At 44.6% G+C, this 23603-nt stretch overlaps 1 protein-coding gene across 2 annotated transcripts in view; it reads right to left on the bottom strand.

Annotated features, from left to right (window-relative positions):
- Window positions 1-23603, bottom strand: part of CHD6 (chromodomain helicase DNA binding protein 6) — a 215825-nt gene that overhangs the window by 24042 nt on the left and 168180 nt on the right. For both annotated transcript variants that reach the window (XM_059038586.2, XM_067013433.1), the window contains 4 exons: window positions 21250-21339; window positions 18639-18742; window positions 13077-13206; window positions 11338-11398 (listed from right to left, as the gene is read on the bottom strand). In XM_059038586.2, the coding sequence (XP_058894569.1) occupies window positions 11338-11398; window positions 13077-13206; window positions 18639-18742; window positions 21250-21339 (385 nt within the window). The remainder of the gene's footprint in view (window positions 1-11337; window positions 11399-13076; window positions 13207-18638; window positions 18743-21249; window positions 21340-23603) is intronic.

The following is a 23603-nucleotide window of genomic DNA, read 5'->3' as shown; positions in this document are numbered from 1 at the left end:
ACTCTACTGGCCCCCAGGCCTAAGATATTTACTGTCTGGTCCTTTACAGAAAACTGGGACACAGCCCAGGAGAGTAGTACCTCGGTTCAGGAGGGATGGACAGACACCTATGACTGGCAATAGTTAAAATTCAGACCACTCTCTTAGGCCCCTAATACCGGGGAAGGACCTGAGAAAGGCAGAGGGGCAGGGATTCATTTTCTGAATGCATTTCTTTCTTACTAGAATAGTGGTAATAGCTGACGTTACCAAGAACTATGTGTTACTGTGCAAAACCCTTTACAAGGCTTGTCTCCTTTGGTCATCAGCACTGCTTCCCCAGGTAGAAAGTATTACTATCCTTATTTTGCAGAGGCAGAAAACAAGCCCTAGAAAATTCTGTAACTTGCCAAGGTCACATGGCTACCAAGGGGCAGAGCTGGGTTTCAAACACAGTAGTCTGATGAGAACCTATACTGTAACCACTGAGCTGCCCAAAAAAGAACAAAAAGAGAGTCCCGGTTGAAAATCTGATTTAGAGAGTGCAACATATTTAGAATTGGAGAACACTAGTTTAATCTCTCTTCTTTGCCCATGTAATATCAGTGAAGAGAAGGAACTTCAAGCTGATCTACTGTACCATTCTGAAGTGACACTTAAATATGCCAAAGCAGCCTTTCCCACTATTTAGGTAATTAAAAAGCAAGCAAAAATCAACAACCATGCCTTCCATCCTTCCTGCCATAGAGAACATTTTTGGGTATTCTTTTTTTTTTGCCCGTGCCATGTGGCATGCGGCATGCGGGATGTGGGATGTGGGATCGTAGTTCCCTGACCAGGGATCAAACCCGGGTCCCCTGCACTGGGAGTGTGGAGTCTTATCCACTGGACCACCAGGCCAAGTCCCTTGGGTATTCTTAGAGTACCCTTAGAATGCTGAAAGTTGTAATTATAGACACTTCTAGACTGAGAAATGCTGTATAGCCTATGAGATGTGGGGTCAGGCGCCAGGGCTACCACGCTCCTTATTACAACAGATGTGTGGCTGCCGTGGGCACCAAATCCACAGGGGTAGCTCCGGGCTTGGTGTGAGGCAGGCACACCCACCATGCAGGCTTCCTTTCTACCGTCCCTAACAGTTTCTGTTGGCCTTAGGCAAACCCTCAAGTAAGGAAAGATTCTGGAAGTCGTAAGTGCCTTTCTGTCTCCTGCCCTCTCTTGATGGCAGGCCCCTTCTCTGTCACTGACAGAAAGGAGAAGACTTGGTTTGGCAGCAGCCGAAGTGAAAAAGATGTCATCATCTTGTGGTCACATAACCAATTTAATGTGAGTGTGACAGACCGGTATCGCAGGGAGCACATGGAAAGCCCTGCCTCTGAAGTCTGCAGGTGAACATGTAGTATCCTAGTTTCTCCCTCTGTGATTCAATCTGAAAGAAATATTCATCTCAGAAGAAGTATGAGTCAATCATTTCCAAGTGCAGGGTCCCAGAGAGTGCTGACAAGTAAGACTGTCAAAGCAAGGGCAACGGATTAGTTCCAACCTGCAGTTCCTCCATCTCGAGCACGCCTGTGTTTGGAGTCTGACAGTCCACTGCTCTCTGGCCTTGGGCAAGTTGTTTCGACCTCTCTCAAGTTCATTTCTTCATTTGCAAAATGGAGATAATAGTACTTTACGGGTGATCGTGGGGCACAAATGAGTTGATTATGCAAAGCGTTTAACCAAATGCTGGCACAAAGCAAATGCCCGACATACGGCAGCCGGCACCGAGGACATACCCACGTACACGCCCAACTGCTGCAGGATCCTTTAGCATTTCTATCTTTCAACTGAAGTGTGTTCTCTAAGGATAGCTTCACGACACAGTGGAAAACAGCAGCAATAACAACAAAAGTCTACAGGTAAGTAAATGGCCAGATACTATACTGAGTACTTCATGTGCGTTTTTCATTTATTCATTCTAAATGACCCTTTTTAGACAGAAGGAAATTGTAGAATGAGAGGTTGATAATGTTACCTAATACTACATATAGTTATTAAGTGGTGAAGATGGAATTCAAACCTAGAAGGCCTGACCCCAGATAAGGAGCTCTAACCACTGGACTGTATTGTCTCCGGTGGCTGAAGACACACCTGGCTGAATCAAATGCACTGTCAGTCACTAAGAGTAACTTAGTCTCCCGCGTGGCACTTCTCCGCCGAGGATGCAGGGCTGTTTCCTGATCTGATAACAGCAGATCCCCCTTGCCTGTGGCTGCTCCTCCAGGCCCAGCTGCCTCCCCTCTTTGGTCTGGGTGTGGGTGGAGGCAGTGGCGCGGCAGCACAGACCTGCAGACCCAGGGAATTTCCTCTAAGCCCTTACAAAACTCCAGGGCCAAAAGAGCGGCGATGAGCTGCCTTCCTACATTTGTTTGCCAGGAACTGTGCTGGGTTCAGGAGCTCTGACAGTGGGAAGGATGGAGTCCTTATTCTTCTAGAGCCCACATTCTGGCCATTACAAGAGACATAAAATAAATACTGGCCATGCAGTGTGATGAGTGCTCCTAAACACAGTGGGAAAACCAGAAAGGGTCACCAACCCTGCATGGCCCAAATCAGGCAGGGGAAAGACGTCTGAGAGGTGACTTCTGAGCTTCAGATTGAAGGACACAGGAGTTGGCCAGGAGGAAAATATAAGAACTCTTTGTGTAGAGGTAACAGGATGCATGAAGGCACAGTTAAAAAAATCCCACAGCAGTTTTCATTCTGCAGAAAAATCAAGCATCCTACTACCTTCATAAATTTCATGTAGAAAGTAGATACACATCAAATGTCATTAACACAAAATTCAAGCATTTTATAATGGAAAGACTGCAGGATTTAGAAAAAGATGTGAGCAGGCAGACACTGCTCTTGACGAGTATGACTCTTTTTTGCAGCTCATTAAAACTATTTGAGCTTCCCCCGTCTAGAATGGGGATAAGAACCAAAGCCTAACTGAAGGGGAAACGTGCTTTGGAAGTAAGCGTGGAAGTACTCCATCTACATTCAAATATCACTGTTTGAGTTCAGAGACCCCTCAAACTCTCAACTCATAAGAATAGAGTCATTGTTCAGTTCCTCATTGAACTTTTCTTATAGTGGGATTTGACCATTTTAGGCATTAAGTTTCCCTGCAGGAGTTTCTTCCTAGTTCACTGTGCATATGACCTCACCCTCCTTTTACAGAGAGCACCTGCTGTAGGAAGTGCTGTAGAGCAAGGACAAGACTGCTGGCTAGAACACAAGGACTACACCAGGCAGAGCTGGGCCGCTACTTATTACTATCTCAGTTAAAGGAGATGGTAACCTCCCTGCATACTAGGTTTGATAGAGAATGATTTCCTTTACCATTCTAGGCTCTAGACCATCCCAAACACAAGTAAACTTTTTAACTAACTGCTTTAGAAGGCATGTCCACTGACTCTAGCTGCAACTGCTTACCAATCAAAAGCTCTACTGGTATTAAACAGAAAGGGTGGGGGAAGGGAGAGAACTAATCATCTCACATGTCCCTCTAACATTCTGTGGTCCTCCAATTGCCACGTTTGAAGAGGACAACAGCACACTGAGCTCTGGAAGGCACAAGAGTAGCAAGGGGTCTGGAGACAACATGATATGAAGAAAAAAGAGGAATTAGGGATACTTCACCTGAAAAAAGACTTAAAGAGATTACAGTAGCTAGTTGGTTTCAAAATTTTTTTAGTCTTATCGGAGAGGAAAGCAAGAACAGTTTTGCTCTTTGCAGGACCAGAAGAAAACTAGACAGAGTCCATGGAACCAACTGGGAGTCAGATTTCTGGGTTAGAATAAGGAAATACCACCCAACAATGAAATGGGCTTCCTTGGAAGAGAGAACATTCCCCCTTTCCCTTCATGGATTCCTGGAAGCACCTACACCTGCCTGGAATGACCCCACAGCGATGTCATAGAAGGGATGGAACACCGAGACCATGAAGACATGCGTTAGGGTCCTTGCAATGCTGAGATCCTCCCATCTACCAACCAGGCCCCCTCCTATGCCCAGGTCTGTTTAATTCAGATGAATTCACTTAGTGATGGATGATACGCTCTTTGGGCTTCCTTAACCTGCTGATCTGCCTGAGAACAGAACTGGGAGAAGGAAACACCCAACCAGTGTCTTCAGTACAAGGGCTGGGGTGGGGGGAGCAGGCTTGGTTCAGATGTTGGCTGTTCCTCTACGTTTGTTATTCTAGCACATGGACTAGAAGTCAATCTTAATCTGTTTATAATCTGTTCACCTCAAAATTTGGGAGAAGGCACTCCCCATTCCTTCTGCTTTTGAGTATATTCTACAGCCCAGGTTTTAGGGATCTGAAGAGCAAAATAAATAATACAGGCATTACTTTCATTAAAAATTTTTAAAAAGCATTTCCAGAGGAGTTTAACCATACTATAAGGGAACTTGAGTTATTTTACCAATTCTGCCACAACTCCCACTTCAGTGCCCAGATCTCTCCAAGACTGAAGTTGAGCATGAGTTAAGCATGTGAACTTTTACTATGAACAGCTTTCACAGCTGGGACTGGCCTGCGGTTGGTCTGGGGGCTGCCTTTTCATAGAGGTTGCTGCTGGGCGAAGGGGTGTGTACGTACAGCCAAAACACTTCCTACTCTCTTGACTATGAAAAGAATATCTGATCAGGAAAAAAAAAGCCAGAATATCTAGAGAATATCTAGTCTGAACTCTATCATTTAGTAGCTGTGAGAATCTGGCAAAGTCCTTTAACTTCCTGGGCCTGAATTTCCCCAGCTCTCAAATGAGGGCAATAACACCTGAAGCTCTTACTTCACACGGCTGAGGTGAGGATCAACTGAAACAAATGGGAAAAGTGCTTTGGAAAGAGTAAAGTTCCATATGAATTTAAGGTACTACTTTCATTTCTTTGGTACTCAAGTTATTTCCATGGGAAAACACATCCCACATTCCAGACAAAGGAAGTAACTGTAGAAGCTAGGCAGAGCTTCTACCAGAATGGCAGAGCTCAGATTTTAATTGTCAAGACCAAACCCAACTTCCTTTAGATCCAGGGTCTGAAGCTTCATGCTGATTTGCTTCAATCCACTGCTTTGCAAACCTCAAGGAGATATGGAAACATATCTTCAAAAAATAATTATTTCTTACTTTGGGAAAGTGATGTCATTGTTACTGTTACAGGAATCAGAGCTGATAGAAACCAAAGTAAATACCATTCTCCAAACTAGAACCAAAAGAAGAGAATTGAAAACTTTTGGTTGGTGATCAGGAGAAGAAAGATTATTCTGGTAATGGAATCAGGTGAGGACAATGCTACAGTAACCTCTAGGATACAGAATCCATGAAATTCTAACAGATTTATTTGCTCCACTGAAAGCCAGAGAAAATGTGGTCAAATAGTGCTGGGGCCCTAGTAAGGTTTTGGTCTGCTTATACAAAGCCCTAGAAACTCATCTGTAAAATGCAATATAGACTTCTGCTTCTGGATGATGCATATTTCCCTATTCCATACAATATTTACAACTAAAACCCCTGGACATTATATATAAAACAAACCTAAGAAAACCTCTGAAAGGTGACGAGAAGGCAGACCAACCAGGGACTTTGGGACACATGGGATGACACAGTGGTGAGTTTCCTGGGTTTTCTCTTTTGCCTTATATATCCTAGATCTGGAGGTAAAGAAGCTGGCTATCTGCAAATGACAAAGGGTACAGACAAAAAAAGCCCCAACAAAAGCCTGCTCTCTCTAGTGAAGGACTAGGAAAAGGGCAAGCTAGGAATGGACAAAATGTTAAGGCAATATGTGCTACACTTCAGCTCAACATCACAGAAAAAACTTCTGCTCACCACATCTATGCCGGCAAAGGCTGAGTGGGCCTCTAGAGGCTCAAGGTGGACTCTAGACTTCCACCTTTGCCAGGTTGTAACAGGGCACCCCATTCCCCTGCTGGGTGGTGTCAAAAAGCCAAGTAGGGAGCTGGGACTTTTATCCCTGCTAGGTGGTAATAAGGTCCCCAACACCCATGGTGTCAGCAAAGACCATGTGGAGATCTAAACTTCCATTCCTGCCCAACAATAATGAGAAACACCCTCACCTTGGGTATCTTCAGGGGCTGACTGGGAACATTAACTTCTACTCACACCAGGCAGTAAAAAGGTGGTGTACTCTGCCACCCACCCAGCCCCGTTCCCCTGCAACAGAGGTGTCAGAGGCAATCAGTTACAACAGAAGTTTTAAATAAGATCGTGAGTTTCACAATGTAATACCCCCAATGTCCAGGTTTCAATCCAAAATCACTTATCACATCAAGAACCAGGGAGATCTCCAACTGAATGGGAAAAGACAATCAATAGATGCCAACACTGAAATGACAGAGATCTTAGAATTATCTGACATAAGAATTTAAAGCAGTCCTCGGGCTTCCCTGGTGGCACAGTGGTTGGGGGTCCGCCTGCCGATGCAGGGGACACGGGTTCGTGCCCCGGTCCGGGAAGATCCCACATACCGCGGAGCAGCTGGGCCCGTGAGCCATGGCCGCTGAGCCTGCGCGTCCGGAGCCTGTGCTCCGCAACGGGAGAGGCCACAACAGTGAGAGGCCCACGTACCGCATAAAAAAAAAAATAAAATAAAATAAAATAAAATAAAGCAGTCCTCAATGAGGAATTCTGAACATACCTGCCACAAATGATAACACAAAATCTCAGAAAAGAAAAAGAAGATCTCAGCAAAGAAACAGAGATCCAAAGAAGAACCAAAGGGAAATTTTGGATTTGAAAAATACAATAATGAAATTAACCAGACCAAACAAAAACAAAAACACAATGGACAGGCTCAACAGCGAATGGAGGAGAAAGAGAAAAGAATCAGTGAGCTCTAAGAGAGAAAAATATAAAGTACCCAGTGTGACCAACAGAGGGAAACAGATTAAAAAAAAACATTAAACAGGGAATTCCCTGGTGGTCCAGTGGTTAGGACTTGGTGCTTCCACTGCTGTGGCCCAGGTCTAACCCCCAGTTGGGGAACTATGATCCTGCAATCCATGAGGCACAGCCAAAAAATAATAATAATAAAAAAAAAGATAAACAGAACCTCAGGGACCAGTGGGACTATAACAAAAGATTTAACATTCATGTCATCAGAGTTCTGGAAGGGGAGGAAAAAGGACTTCAGGGAGGCCAGAAGGAAGTGGCACAACATTTTTCAAGAGCTGAAAGAAAAGAACTGTCAACCCAGAATCCTATATCCAGTGAAAATATCCTTCAGGAATGAAGGGGATATTAAGATATTCTCAGATGAAGGAAAAATAAAAGAACTGTCACCAGCAGACCTATCCTAGAAGAACAGCTAATGGAATTTCTCTCAACAGAAAGAAGAAATCTTGGGACACCAAGAAGAAGAACAAAGTAAATAAATATATGGGGAAATACAGTAGATGTTCCTTATCCTCTTGAATCTTCTCAATTATATTTCAGAATTGCAGCAAAAATTATAACGTTGTCTGATATGATTCTAAATGTATGTAGAAGAAATATTTAAGACAATTATATTATAAAGGGACAAAACTAGAAGTAAGGACACTATACTTCACTTGAACTGGTAAAATGATGATACCAGTGGACTGTGATATATTATGTATATGTAATGAAATATCTAGAATAACTACTAAGAAACTTAAAAAAAAAAAAAACAACAAAGCATACCCAACATAGATAAATCAAAAAAGGGATCAGAAAAAAGTTTCAAGTAACCCACAAGAAGTCAGGAAAAAGAAAATAAGAGAACAAAAAACCAGAGAACACAAAATGTCAGACAAAAGGCTTAATGCATCAATAATTACATTAAATGTAAGTGGGTGAATACACCAACTTATAAGACAGGGTGCATTAAAAAATATAACCCAACTAAATACTGTCTAAAGAAAACTCATTTCAAATAGGTAGGCTGAAAGTAAAAGGATGGAAAAAGCTATATCATGCAAACGTTAATCAAAGGAAACCAGGAGTAGCTATATTAATATCAAATGAAGTACACTTCAGAGCAAAAAAACCTATCAGACACAAGCAGGTACATTATATATTGACAGCAGAGTCAACCCACCAAGAAGACATATCCTAAATGTGTATGCACCAGACAACAGAGTTGCAAAACACGTGAGGCAAAAACTGATAGAATTGAAAGAAGAAATACACAAATCCATAATTACAGTTGGAGACTTCAATACTCCTCTCTCAACAACTAGACAGAAAATCAGCAAGAATACAGAAGAACTCAACACTATCAACTAACAGGACTGGGTTGACATTTATGCAGCGCTCCGCCCAACAACAGCACAATACACATATTTTTCAAGTGCCCATGCAACGTATACCAAGAGAGACCATATCCTGGGCCACAAAAATAACTTAACAAATTTAAAACCACTGAAATAATAGAGTGTATTCTCCGAGCACAATGGAATCAAACTAGAAATAAAAAACAGAAAGATTAAAGGACAATCTCCAAATACTTGGAAATTAAATAACACATGTCTAATAATCCATGGGTCAAAGAAAAAGTCTCAAGGTAAAAAAAAATTAACTGAATGAAAATGAAAATACAACAAATTTTACTATTTATAATAAACAGTAAAAATCGTGGGACCTAGCTAAAGTAATGCTGAGAGGGAAATTTATAGCACTGAATGCATACATTAAATAAGCCCGAAAGTCTCAAATCAGTAATCTAAGCTTCCACCCCAAATATCTAGAAAAAGAGGAAGCAGAACAGAGGGGCTTCCCTGGTGGCACAGTGGTTAAGAATCCGCCTGCCAATGCAGGGGACACAGGTCCGAGCCCTGGTCTGGGAAGATCCCACATGCCGCGGAGCAACTAAGCCTGTGCACCACAACTACTGAGCCTGCGCTCTAGAGCCCACGAGTCATAACTACTGAGCCCGTATGCCTAGAGTCTGTGCTCTGTAACAAGAGAAGCCACCGCAATAAGAAGCCACGCACCGCAATGAAGAGTAGCCCCCTGCTCACTGCAACTAGAGGAAGCCCGTGTGCAGCAACGAAGACCCAATGCAGCCAAAACAAACAAACACAAAACCAGAAGGAAAAGAATAATAAGGAGCAGAAATCAATGAAATTTAAAATAGAAAACAGACAAAAATCAATGAAACAAAGTTCCAATTCTTTAAAAAGATAAAGCAGACAAATTTCTAGCAAGTTAAAAGAAGACACAAATTATTAATATAAGGAATGAAACAGGGAATAGCATTATAAATTCTGCAGACATCAAAAGGATAACAAGATGATACCTCGCTGTAGTTCTGATTTGCTTTTCTCTAATAATTAGTGATGTTGAGCATCTCACACCAGTCAGAATGGCCATCATCAAAAAATCTACAAACAGTAAATGCTGGAGAGGGTGTGGCGAAAGGGAACCCTCCTAAACTGTTGCTGGGAATGTAAATTGATACAGCCACTATGGAGAACAGTATGGAGGTTCCTCAAAAAACTAAAAACAGAACTACCATATGACCCAGCAATCCCACACCTGGGCAGAGAAAATTACCCAGAGAAAATTATAATTAAAAAAAATACACGCACCCCAATGTTCCTTGCAACACTATTTACAACAGCCAGGACATGGAAGCAACCTAGAGACTGTCATACAAAAGGAAGTAAGTCAGAAGGAGAAAAACAAACATTGTATATTAATGCTTATATGTGGAATCTAGAAAAATGGTACAGATTAACTTATCTGCAAAGCAGAAATAGAGACACACATGTACAGAACAAACTTATGGATACTAAGGGTGGAGAAGGGAGGGGTGGGATGAATTGGGAGGTTGGGATTGACACATGTACACTACTATGTATATAATAGATAACTAATGAGAACGTACTGTATAGCACAGGGAACTCTACTCATTGCTCTGTGGTGACCTAAATGTGAAGGAAATCTAAATAAGAGGGGATATATGTATATGTATGAATTTTTCATAGTTTTCCTCCTTTCCATATTTGACTGAATCATGTCAAAAGAACACAGGAGCCAACTTGAGGAGTTTTCCATAGGCCATATTTGAACAGCATTAAGAAACAGGGACTTCCCTGGTGGCGCAGTGGTTAAGAATCCGCCTGCCAACGCAGGGGACATGGGTTCGAGCCCTGGTCCGGGAATATCCCACATGCTGCGGAGCAACTAAGCCTGTGCACCACAACTACTGAGCCTGCGCTCTAGAGCCCACGAGCCACAACTACTGAGCCAGCGTGCCACAACTACTGAAGCCCGCGTGCCTAGAGCCCATGCTCTGCAACAAACAGAAGCTACCACAATGAGAAGCCCGCGCACCGCAACGAAGAGTAGCTCCCGCTCGCTGCAACTAGAGAAAGCCCGTGCACAGCAACGAAGACCTAACGCAGCCAATAATAAATAAATAAATAAATAAAAATTAGTGACAACACCAAAAGCCAGTGAAGATGAGGAGAAAGTGGATCATTCATACATCGCTGGTGGGAATGTAAAATGGTACAGCCACTCTAGAAAACAGCTTGTCAGTTTCTTGAAATTACCAAACATATAACTACTACACGACTCAGCAATTATACTCCTGGACATTTACCCCAGAGAAATGGAAATGTAAGTTCACACAAAATCTGTATGCAGATGTTTACAGAGGTACTTGCAATAGTGAAAAACTGGAAACAACTCAGATGTTTTTCAATGGATGAAGGGAGAAATACTACTCAGTGATAAAAAGGAATGAATTATCATTACACACAACAATCTGGATCAATCTACAGGGAATGATGTTGAGTGACAAAAGCCAAGCCCCAAAGGTTACATACTGTATGACTCCATTTATATAATATTCTTAACATGACAAAACTACAAAAGTGGAGAATAGGTTAGTGGTTGCTAGAGATTAAAAAGGAGGTGAAGGTAGGAGAAATGTAGATGTGGCTATAATAGGGCAACATGATGGATCTCTGTGGTCGTGGAAATGTCCTATATCTTGATTCTATCAATGTCAGCATCCTGCCTGTGATATTGTATCATAGTTTTGCAAGATGTCCTCCTGGTGGGAAACTGGATAAAAGGTACAGGGGATCACCCTGTATTGTACCTTACAATTCCATCTAAAATCTACAGTCACCTCAAAAGCAAAAGTTTCATTAGAATAAAAGGGCAACGCAGTCTATGAGTTGACAATTTTTACAATAAAATGTTGGGGAAAATGCAATGCAGCTGCAGCAATGCAATCAAGTTCCCAAAGACCAATATACCAAGATGGGGATTTCTCTCCTGATATTAAAGATAGTGTGGATTACAAACACAGTACATTTGACTCACCATTTGTTTCTGGAGGCCGTCTACTTTGTCTTCTGTATTGTCTTCTTTATCTGTGTTGCCTCTAAATAAAATTTAAAAATAAAATAAAAAGCATCACACACCACCTAGGAGCTATTTTGCAGCTAGGATGCTTGCAAGAAAATCCCCCAGAATCACCGACCAAAGAGAATATTAGTAGATCCCTTTCCCCACAGGCCTCAAAATCTTTGTTTTTCCAGTGTTACAACTTCTACGAGCAATGACTTCCACTCAAATGAGACTTTAGCACGAGACTCTTGATCTACTCAGGCAAGTTCAGAGGCCGGCTATTCAACAATGATGCTATCTTTAAAAAGGTAATTACTGCCCATCAAGATCTGTCTGAATAAGCGGCTTTCATAAAACAACAGTCTAGAGGCTGACAGCCATGCAAACTAAGAGTCCTGATGTGCCGACCCCCAGATCCCACAGTAGGATGCCATGGATGTAGAATCGCTCCTCACGTTTAGCAGCCGTCACTTCCTTGAAAGGGAGCTCTGCTGTGCCTGCTGAGGAAGGACACTGCCCTCCGGACCATCAGCTGCTCGCCCCTAGATTAGCTGCTTAATGTCTTCTCCCTTGTGAGCTTAACTACTGCTGATGCCTACCTGTTTTTCACGATCCCTGGTAAAATCAACTTTGAAGGATTCCTGTCTCAAATATTCTTCTCTCTGTTGTTCAGGTCCTGGGGGCAGAAGGAGCCTCCTACCTTCATTGCTTAACCACAGAAAGGACAGCCACCCCCAAAGATACACGCTGGAAGCCACATTCGGGTACCTCCCCCAGCTGGTGTCTTCCCTGACCCCGTGTGTCCAACGTTAACACCACTGGTCCTTTGGGCATTTGTTAGTATCTCTCTGAATGCATCTTTATTATCTTTGGGGCAGAGAACGTTATGAATAGCTAGGGTGTTCATCAGGAGCTAAGGACAGATGGAAAATGCATTTCATCCTTTTCTCCACCTTAGCACATGGTTAGGGGGCCTGGCATTGACTGTGTACCCTCATGTCCAGGCTTGCCCGTGGCCCTAGGAAATGCTACTTTTGGGGGGAAGATCAGGCCAAAAGCTTACCAAACACAAGCTAAGAGATAATATGCAATGTTTTCCATATATATATATATATGAAAACCACAGCTTTTCGCTATTTAGCTTTCCTATGAATTTACACATTTTGGAGTTATGCCCAAAGTAATTAAAACTCGACAAAGGGGACGCTTCCATACTTTTTTTGCACACAACCCAGTGACAAGACCTGAATGCCATGGCCATCAAGCAGTGGCTCCTAAGTCCACCTTACTCATGGACCATGAAGTCTTTAAATAACACTGGAATTTCATCTGAGGCACTTCAAGGTCAGGAAGCCTGAACTTGCTGTACCGCTTCTTAACTTTCTGCCAAATATGAGAAGTTATGAGAGGTGTGAATTCTTCCTTGAGAATCCTCTGACCAGACGAGTCTGATTAAGGAGTAGGCAGGATGGTGGGCAGCTTGGGGAACTCAGGAAGGACAGAAACTGGTATTTGGTTCATAGTGTTTGGGATTCAAGGGAAAAGCCTCAGGCATCATAGGATGTAACTAAAGCAGCAATTTTGGAAGGCAGTTCAGGTTGAAGGGAGATGCCAGACCATGAGGAAGAAGACTATCAGAGTGGCTGGATGTACGCGGTCAGAGATTCGTGGCACGACAAGTCACACTGTGGTTGGCCCAGGAAGCTTCTCACCTTTCGGGAATGTCTGAGGTCCCATCTGTAACACCCTGCTCTGCAGAAAGGGACTTCTCGTCTGGCATCCCAACCTTCTCCAGGAAGCAAAGTGCTGGGTCTGCCCTCATGGCATTGTACCTCTCGTAACCTGATCGGGGTAATGAGGAACAACGAGGTCATGTCAGAACTCACAAGATCTGCCTTGAGCCCTAGACAGTCATTTTTGTGTCCCTTATTAAAATAAAACGCAAAACAAACAAAAAATACTGGTTTAAAAATAACCGGATCCTGTAAGATTTCCTGTCAGGGGAAGATCCTTGCACTAAAGTGGACACCTTCGAGGAAGTAGTGCTTGCCCCCAAATGAAAGCTGATATAAATATTATGTATCCGTGAAGACACACAAGATACAGATACAATTCCCACTTGTTTGCATCTTTTGGACAGCAAGGGAATCAGGCAAGCTGGTTTTGCAATTTCTTCCCCTCACCGTCCCCGCAACTCCGGACACCCTATTATCTTGTCAGCTCATGAACAGGCCTAGTTTTCTTATGGTCCAATTTTATCCCATGTGTTAGCAAGGGAAGCTGAGCAAAGTAATGGATGCAAAGGATGAAATATAAAGAGGACGACTGTGATTGTCGACTGGATCAGAACAGACCCGTTCCCTCTATATTCACAAACTCAGTATGAAATCCTAATCTACTGGCCAGGGCTTTGGAACTGCCTCTCACCATGTCCCCAGAGTCAAAAACAGATGGAGGATTTCTGATCCAGAATAGAGACCTCAGACAGAAGGCAAAACAATGAAAAAAATATCCCTTTTAATTTGATAATACCATGCACGACAATTTGTTATTTTATTGAATCTAATGTAATCCTACAATTGGACGGGAGTACTTGGTCACAGCTATTGTCATATCGAACTATTCTGGGAGAAACTTTCATGATCATCAAACCCCTTTTCATGTTGCCCCTAACTAAGTCAATTTCTAGCTCTGTAGTATGTACAGAGAGACCCCATCACAGATGATGTAAGATGCTGTACCTAAAATGAGTACCGGCTTGGATGCTAGTAACAGACTTGATTTTACTCTGCTGGGTATTTCCCTTCTATATTGGTTTTTGTTCTGATATCACTGTTGATGCTTTTCTAGCCCTCACGTGTAGGCAGCACCTGGTACTTTTTATCTGAGGAGCTGCAGGTGCTTTATAATTCAAAGTGACATTTCTGCCATCTCCATGACAGGTGCTGCCTGCACGAGGCATACGGCAAGAGAAACTGGTGCCTTATGTTCTTCTTTATTCACTTATTCCTTAGGGCAGTCGTTTGATTACTGTAAGCCTCTCTCATGGACTCTGGGCTCCCCAGGGACAGAATCTGTATCTGTTTTTACTCATCATTATACATTCAGTACCTAGCACAGGGCCTGGCACTGTATACACTCAACAAACAGCTGACTGGATGTGTCAGTTTGGCCCAGTCTCTCTTCCAATAATCACTGTAGGAAGAACCATTCTCACCCTCTCCCCAAGGTCTGCCTCAGCTCATTTCATGACAGAAATGCCCTCCATGCTCCTGCCGTCTTGAGGACGTGCCTGCCATCGTCTCTACCTGCCCCCTCCCCAGGAAAAGAGGGATGCTTTATCTCACAGCTGAGATGGTGAAAGCTTCCTCCTCTGACCCTTTATCATGGAGGGAGTTAACTGTCCATGAGGGTCCTGCCCTCAGGCATGCTGTGCTGGCCTCAGATGCCTACTACCTGGGTGAGTCTCTGCTCTGCAGACTTCTTCTTGTCATGTGCAGGCCTGAAGTCTAGACAAATTCAGCCTTTCTATTTCTCAACCAGCTATGAAGCTGGAGGCGAGGAAGAGTGATTGACCCAGTTCCCTAGAAAACCCTAACAACTGTCCTGAACAGAGAGTAGTAGGAGCTGTAATAGCAACATAAAGACATAAATAGTAGAGCAACAGGCGGCGTAGGCTGCTTGCCTCTCTCCACTCAGTCTAGAAGTTCCTCTATAAGAATATGAACAGAAATACTAAAATCCACAGTTTGATGAGTATTTCATAAAATCCAGGCTGCCCTAGAGGGGCGGCCGCCATTTCTTAATGAGATCAAGAGCGGTCAAGAACATCATTCAGAACAGATTTGCTTCAGAGTCCTTCTTGCTGTAAGCGGAAGTTCCAGCCAGTTCTTCCACGGTGGTCGGCTCGGAGATGGAATGGGGGCTTTCGTCTTCTGATCTAAGCAGGGTCGTAGCAGGCTATGTCTGGGGTGGAGCAGAAGATCCACAAAACCTTGGACGATGAACAGCTGTGTATTTCTTAACAAAGAAAACAGCTGCAGCTCTACAGCTCACACTATGTCTCCAGGGCATGGAAGCAAGGCAGAGAGAGCTCCTGATAGAACCTTGAAAAGTAAACACCAGACAGCTTGGCTCTCTGAAAATATCACATCTCCATTGGCTGCTGGGTATCTGGGAGTTTGTCACCTGGTAAGACACACTGTGTGGATCTGGTTATCCTGTGGAGAGGGCTGTTTCGTGGGGTGATAAGGTGTGTTACCCAGGTGAGGACAGGTCTAAGCCTAGGCTCATAGACTGTCTGCTGGGTGCTGAGCAGCACGCCATCAGGAGCAGGATCTGATCTGGACTACGCAAGACACCAAGGAGGATGGGCCCACGGAGCCAAGCATAGGCATCTGTCCAACCCAGCCTCGGTTTGACTCCAATGTCACTGCTCAACTTCACGGGTCTGGTCCTATCCAAGAGTGAGCCAGTCTGCATGTGTGGCTTAACACCAGTCCCCCAGCACTGGGTACAGAGGCTAAGTCTTCCCCATCTTTACAGCGTGTCTGCTAAGCTCATCATATTACACCAGGTACTTCAGGCACTGCATGCATCACCTCCCTGGCACCTGCCCCCCAGCTCTGACCCTGAATGCCAGAGCTCACTCAACTGGGAGAACCTGAACGGAGTGGGTGATGCACCATCTTCAAGTCGCACAGGTGTGCTCAGGAAACACTGAGGAATTATTAAATTGCAATCTGCTTCACTGAGTGGAAGAATTTTAGATTTGGAAGTAACCTTAGATATCGTCAGACTGACTCTACCATTTCTGATAAGAGACTGGTTCGTTGTGCTTCACAGAGCGGTCACATGGTTCCTCTTCTCATTTCAGAGCTGAGTTCTAGCCCTGCACTGTCCAGAAGAGGAGCCACATATGGCTAATTAAATGTGAACTGATTAAAATTACATAAAATTAAAAATACAGTTGCTCAGTTGTATTAGTAACATTTCAAGTGCTCAACAGCCACATGCGGCGAGCAGCATCCGTAGAGGACAGCGCAGAAACAGGATATTTCCGTCATCAGTAGTAGTACTAATGGACAGCAGTGCTTTAGCCTAACCTCAGTGGTTTGAAAATTTTTAATTGAATTGTAAGCTGATGTAGTACAATATTATGTTACTTTCAGGTGTAAAACAGAGTAACTGGACATTTAAATACATTATGAAATGATCACCACAGTAAGTCTAGTAACTATCTGTCTCCATACAAAGCTAATACAGGATTACTGACCATATTCTTTGTGACTTATTTTATAAATAGAAGTTTGTATCTCTTAATCCCCTTTACCTATCTTGTCCACCAACCCACTTCCCTCCCTTCTGGCAACCACCATTTTGCTCTCCGTATCTATAAGCACCTGCTTTGTTTGTTCATTTGTTCTGATTTTTAGTTTCCACATATAAAGTGAGGTCATGTAGCATTTGTCTTTCTCTGCCTGACTTATTTTACTTGGCATATTACTCTCTAGGTCCATCCATGTTGTTGCATATGGTGAGATTTCATTCTTCTTTATGCTCAAATAATATTTCACTGTATATATACACCACATCTTCTTTATCCATTCATCCATTGATGGACACTTAGGCTGCTGCCATATCTTGCCTACTGTAAATAATGATGCAATGAACATATCTTTTTGGATTAGTGTATTTGTTTTCTTCGGGTAAGTATATACAGAAGTGGAGTTGCTGGACTGGATGGTAATTCCATTTTTAATTTTTTGAGGAACCTCCATACTGTTTTCCATAGTGGCTGCACAAATTTACAATCCTGTCAAAAGTACACAAAGGTTCCTTTTCTCCACATCCTCGTCCACACTCGTTCTTTGTAGTCCTCTGATGCTTGTGGGTCCCCCACCTGGGGGTGTGGGTCCCAGGCTAGACTGCACCTCCACCTCTCCTACCCATCTTGTTGTGGCTCCTTCTTTACATCTTCATTTGGGGAACATCTTTTCTGCTAGTCCTCAGGTCATTCTCAGAGACAGCTAATCTGTAAGCAGGTGTAATTTCCATGTGCCCGTGGGAGGAGGTGAGCTCAGGACGTTCCTACTCTGCCATCTTGATTCTGACTCCCTTACCACAGTGGTTTGATAAAGGGCTCTCAACAGCACCAGACCCTCCCAAAGCCTGCATTTGTAACACCAGAATCTACGTTTTGAAGGGATTCTTCATTAAAATAGGTACACGCGTGGTTGTTACGTAAATATTGCAGGTTGGCCTGCAAATGTTGAAGAATTCTACTCATAGGGCATGTGTTAAAAAGACAGTTAACCTTCTAAAGGCAGAGGAATAAGTGACAGTGGACAGCACCAAGCACCTGTTATGCACTAAGCACTGTTCTAGGCCGCCCACATATACTGTCTCATTTAATCTTCAAACAACTCTCCAGGTAGGTTGTCTTGATACTCTCCCCAGTGTACAGGTGAGGAAATAGGTCAGAGAAGTTTATGACTTGCCCAAGGTCACACATTTAGTCACTGGCAGAGCTGGCAGTGAAAGCCAAGTACACCTAACTCTTCCCACTTTAACCCCTGCTCTCCAGTTCAAAATTCTGGCTAATTCACCTGGCAGGGAAGGTGTGTATTAGGCACATTACAGGGGGTATTATCTGGGACTTTTATTATTCATTTTAACAGCTGGCTGAAAGCAAGGGCAGGTAGTTAGAACAAGGCCAGAAATGAAGAAACAGGACATTTATTTCAGTTTTTCCAAGCTATTCAAAAACCTCTCTCAGTCCCCTCTGGTCTCTAGGTTACCACATTTAAAAAAAGAAGATGTCTATGCCATCTACTGTTCTTGAATTTGTATACCAATAGGGCAAAAAATACATACTAGGAATATGAAGATGAGTTAGAATGACCTTAGAATTCTGCATACATGTGACATGCTAAAACCTAACATTTCCCCCATTTATTTACTGCTTTACTCAAGAAACCCTGGGGTCTACCGCGTGACAGGCACGAGGCCAGAGGCTGAGACTGTAAGAGTGAACAATCCCAAGCACAATGGTGCGGTGAGGCTAGTGAGGAAGCTACACACTGAACAAAGCCCCTGTGGCCACCCTTTCAAAGTGCCTCACTGATACTTACAATTGCTACATTTTCATGACTCACACATTCATCCGGCCAAATTTCTGAGAAGACACAGGTGAGCCTCTACTTTCTAAGAGAGACATGCAACAGGCCTATGGAATTTTTTGGGAAAGAGAAAATACTCACTGAAATACTCACCATGTTTGAACACGCCAATCAGAAGCGACTTGTCGGCCTCGGCATCCCACCATTCCACTGGGATCTCCACGTAGTCGATGTCGGGCAGAGGTACATCCAGCTCCCTGTGGAAGGAAGGGTGTGGACTGAGTGCCTTCAACACAGACAGAAAACAACACAAGAGCTCCAGGCCTGAACCCTCGTACTAAGCCACACCTCGGGCTGCACACTTAGAAGCTGAAGTAACAACAAATCAGAGGATTCAGATAGCTGGGGGCCAAGATATCTTAACCAGGGCTCTGCCCCTGGTTTACAGAGGGAGCTACATTAGCAGATGTACTTGGTGTTCAGGCTCCACGCAGACTGAATGATGCAGAATCTGAAAGCACCTCATGGAGAACGCACGGTCAGCCAGCCTGGGGTGGGGCTGTGGGCTCTACAAGTGTCAGGTGGTTCTAATGTGCCTCTTCGGTTGACAGCCATGGCAAAAGCCATCAATATGTTGGTTATGTGAAGGCAGAACACCCCTTCTGACTTTATACATCATACATGCATTCCGGTGTCTGAATTCATACAGGATCAAATGCTGCAAAGTGCCCAAATCATCTGGATTCAACCTCTGGAGATCCCAAGCACTAATCGAGAACAAGCTAGTCTGCACTGCTACACGCGGGGTATGAAGAGAGCCTTTCAGAGGCTAGCAGCCACAGTAGGAGGTACTTCCTGGTGAGGGTCTGCTAATGGGTCTGCTGGGTAAAACTTCTGGCCAAAGGGATGAACACAGCTCACCCCAGGGAGCAGACATGGAGGCATCAGCCCCCTCTAAGTTTCTGTCCGTGTTCTGAGAGCTCACATGGACCCTTAGCTGATTGGCTTTTTTTTTTTTTTTTTTTTTGGTGGTACGCGGGCCTCTCACTGTTGTGGCCTCTCCCTTTGCGGAGCACAGGCTCCGGACGCACAGGCTCAGCGGCCATGGCTCACGGCCCAGCCGCTCCACGGCATGTGGGATCTTCCCAGACCGGGGCACGAACCCGTGTCCCCTGCATCCGCAGGCGGATTCCCAACCACTGCGCCACCAGGGAAGCCCTGATTGGCTTTTATTTGTCTGAGCACCGTCCTTACTTTTTTGAAGGCTCTGGGGTTTGGGGGAGAACATCCATCCGGAAGGCTCTTCCCTCCCACCTCCCAGCTGCCTGGGATGGTGCCTCTGCAATGTTGAAGTTTCTTCTTCCATCAGGTTCTTCTTGCTGTGACACAGGGCTGCCTGCCCCTTGCCAGGCCCAGCTCTCCCTGTGGGGATGGGGCTCCCTGGCCCCCACCTCTCCAGGCAGTGCTCCCTATCTGGCTCCACTTCAGGGCCCACTTGCTCTGCCTGCGTGGTGCCGTGGGCTGAACAACTTTTGGGGGATGAGCTGTGATTCATTCCTCATGGCACTTTCTGCACAATAAGGCATTTAACCTGCACGGGACCAGTGAGAGCTAAGATTGAGGAAAGCAGAGGGAAAGAGGGAGGGGGGAAAGGGGCTGGGCAATGGACCTACTCGCTCCACGTTCTAGTAACTTCCCTCCATCTACGCATCTAAGAAAGCACATGATGGGGATGAGTAAATTCAGATACATTACTTCTGCCTGGATAACACTGGATATAAATAAGCAGGTTGAATTCTGCTGCATAGACACGACTCACAAATTGAACCTTTTTCCCAATACACCCAGCCTCCCTATCCTTACTAGAAATGCCGGTAGTAACTACCAAGTAGTAACAGTCAATGTGATGACTGGTCCTAATTACAAAATGCCTCAGGGGTAGGACTGTCTTTGCCTTTCACCTCTCTCCTTTAGTGCTCCTGCAACCACTAAAGCCATTAGCACTGCCCAGTGGAAAGTAAGAAAAGAAGAAACCACGGCCCCAGGGAATCTCAAAGCACAGTTCAAATACCAACACTTGCTATGTCCCCTGGGAACAAGCAGCCGGTGTAAGGGCCAGAGCAAACTGCCGATCTGGGGAAGGTGAAGGAGGCCGTCTGGGGATCCCACTTATACACTGTGACTTCTGACAGTCAAATCAAGTAGTAGCTGGGGGCTCAGCAGCCTCATTCCCCCAAATCCTGGGATATTCCCACAGGATTCTACAGCTTTGGAAACACTAGCTTACAAGACTAAGGCACAACACATCAAATGGTGACAAAGTGTTAGTAATACGACTAGCAAATAAAGGAGAACCACTCAAAGGTAGAAGAGGACTAAGGCCAAGAGTGGGATTCCAAGTAAAGCTTTCAGTCTACACCTGTTGGATCAAATATCAAAGTCACTAATATCTATCCTACGATGATTAGTTAAGGTAGAGAAATGACTGCTTTAAAAGCAATTTTACAACACTACCGGGAGAAAAAAAAACCCAACTAAGAACCTCACCAAGAGCTGTGTTTTTAAGCAGCTGTTTTCTCCTTTATTTCACTCGTAGATGATCTCGCTGAATCATCCTCATATTCTGCCTGCCTGCTCTACCAGAACTGGTCCTGGGTGGGAGGGAACACGGGCCTCTTGGAACACAGGCAAGTTTGTCCATTTCCATCAACAGGCACTTTATAACAATTCTTTAACACTGGGAGCTAAGGTTGACCTGTTTTACCTGGCCGGAGTTCCTTCAAATGCTTTATCCGCTGCTTCTCCCAGTATTTCAGCTTTTAGGTAGTACAGCATCCGGACTCGCAAAAGTACCCTATGATATGTGAACACAGTAATGAAACACATTAGAACCCATAAGCTGCCTATGAACTGCCATCCCCAAGCTGACCTGGGGGAATTCCGGGTGCTCCCAGGTTGTTAGGGCTATGAAGTTATAGATGAGAAAGCACTAGAAAAAGAAAACACTAGGTATTAATGGCAGAAATTATTGTGATATCTCCATTTCACTCAAGAAAACGTATCTCATCAGTCATCTGTTAAGGTCATCCTGTGGGCGTGGGAGGTGTGGGAGGGGAGGTGAGGGCAGCAGAAACAACATCCCACCTGGTCCTTAAGAGCAGCGGTCCCCAACTTTTTTTAAAAAAATTAATTTATTAATTTATTTTTTTTGGCTGTGTTGGGTTCTCGTTGCTGTGCGCGGCCTTTCTCTAGCTGTGGTGAGCGGGGGCTACTCTTCATTGCGGTGCGCGGGCTTCTCACTGTGGTGGCTTCTCTTGTTGCGGAGCACGGGCCCTAGGCGCGAGGGCTTCAGTAGTTGTGGTACGTGGGCTTCAGTAGCTGTGGCACGCGGGCTCTAGAGCGCAGGCTCAGTAGCTGTGGGGCACGGGCTTAGGTGCTCTGTGGCATGTGGGATCTTCCTGGATCAGGGATCGAACCTGCGTCCCCTGCACTGGCAGGCGGATTTTTAACCACTGCGCCACCAGGGAAGCCCAGTCCCCAACCGATCCCTGGCACCAGGGACCGGTTTGGTGGAAGACAATTTTTCCATGGACCCGGGGGGTGATGTGTGGGATAGTTCAGGCGGTAATGCGAGCGATGGGGAGCAGCAGAGGAAGCTTTCCTCCCTCACCCACCTGGGCGGCCTGGACCACTATCGGTCCGTAGCCTGGGCATTGGGGACCCCCGCTTAAGAGGTCTCACCCTGTCTACACGGCCACAATGAACTCTCAGGCAGAGCTGCCTTCTAAGAGGCTCGTTACTAGCTTCCTAGTTTAGTGACGGGTGAGGTTATGTTGAATGGTGCTATTTACAAATAGTTGCACTTGCACATAGTTACATGTTACATGAATATTTTAAAGTCTTTATTCATGGCAATACTGCCAGAGAGTAATCCCGTCTTCTCTCCTGTGATTCGGCGTGGCCACACTCAGGCTTCATGGGAATGACCTAGCATGTTTGAGATGAGGCGATTAAGTATTTGTTGGGCAACTGGTGTGTCCTGCACTGTGCTGGTACCGTGAATATGGAACACAAGTAAATGTTAGTTTAACCTTGTTCTTGAGGAGCCTGCAATGCAACAGTCCAATTGTGAAATAAGGCCAGCCACAAGAGAAGCAGTGCACAGCAGACGGCCGTGGGGGTTAGGGGTGGGCGGCTCAATGTATGCAAAACACAGAGTGAAAGCCAAGGACAGGCACAGAGAAGCCCGCCACATCTGAGGAGATGCTGCAGTGAGGGTTACGAGAGTACCTGCCACTGTGTCGACACCAGGCAAGAGTGGAGGCGAGCTGCTAAAGCAGAAGCCCGTTTACGCGTACTTCTGTAGGAACTGATCTCCATGTAAGTTGTTTAAAAAGAGCGACAAGAACACAAACAGCATGTAAAGTAAATACTACTTCAGAGAGGGTAAGAGGAGGCTGTGCGTTCCCACTGCTGGGCCCTGCACAGAGCATCTCTGAAGAACCCGGTTAACAGTGGTCGCCTCTGGAGAGGGAAACTTACTTTTGACAAAAAATATTTGTTAACACGTGTATGTATTACCTATTCAAAAGGTGTTTAAATAACGAAGGGTTGAGGCCTCTAAAAAAGCACAGTTTCTTAGATCTGGGTTGAAAGTGCCACTGTGGGCTTAAGTTGTGGGTGGCAACATAAAAGCTCAAACTTTTCGATGTGAAAGAACCCTTACTTTTCTGCCACACCATTCCTCACCTTGGCTGTCAATCAACTCCATTTCGAGATGTTTTTTCAAAGCTCAGAGAATGAGAACTCTAAGAATTTGTAATCATCCCTGATCCTTCTGCCTGGCTGGCAGTAGCTGACGGCCTCCTTCGCAAGAACTGCAAAGAGGCTGTGTCTTAGGTACAGGATTCCTGCCCGCTTGGATCTACCTCGATCAGAGGAAGGCCCCCAGAAGATTTAAGATACGGCTGTTTCTATATCTCCAAAAAGAGGCAAAGGTGTTGATATCTGGCAGTATCTACAGCACAGGAGAACAGAACTGAAAGCCAGCAGTATTCACCTGTACTGCAAATGCAAAGTAAATCAACTCAGAGGACAGACAGACAACTCCTCTTAGAG

The sequence above is a fragment of the Kogia breviceps genome, chromosome 14, assembly GCF_026419965.1.
Source record: "Kogia breviceps isolate mKogBre1 chromosome 14, mKogBre1 haplotype 1, whole genome shotgun sequence".
Lineage (NCBI taxonomy): Eukaryota > Metazoa > Chordata > Mammalia > Artiodactyla > Physeteridae > Kogia > Kogia breviceps.
Note: the sequence above shows the minus strand (reverse complement) of the source record. Positions and strands in the feature narration are given on the sequence as shown.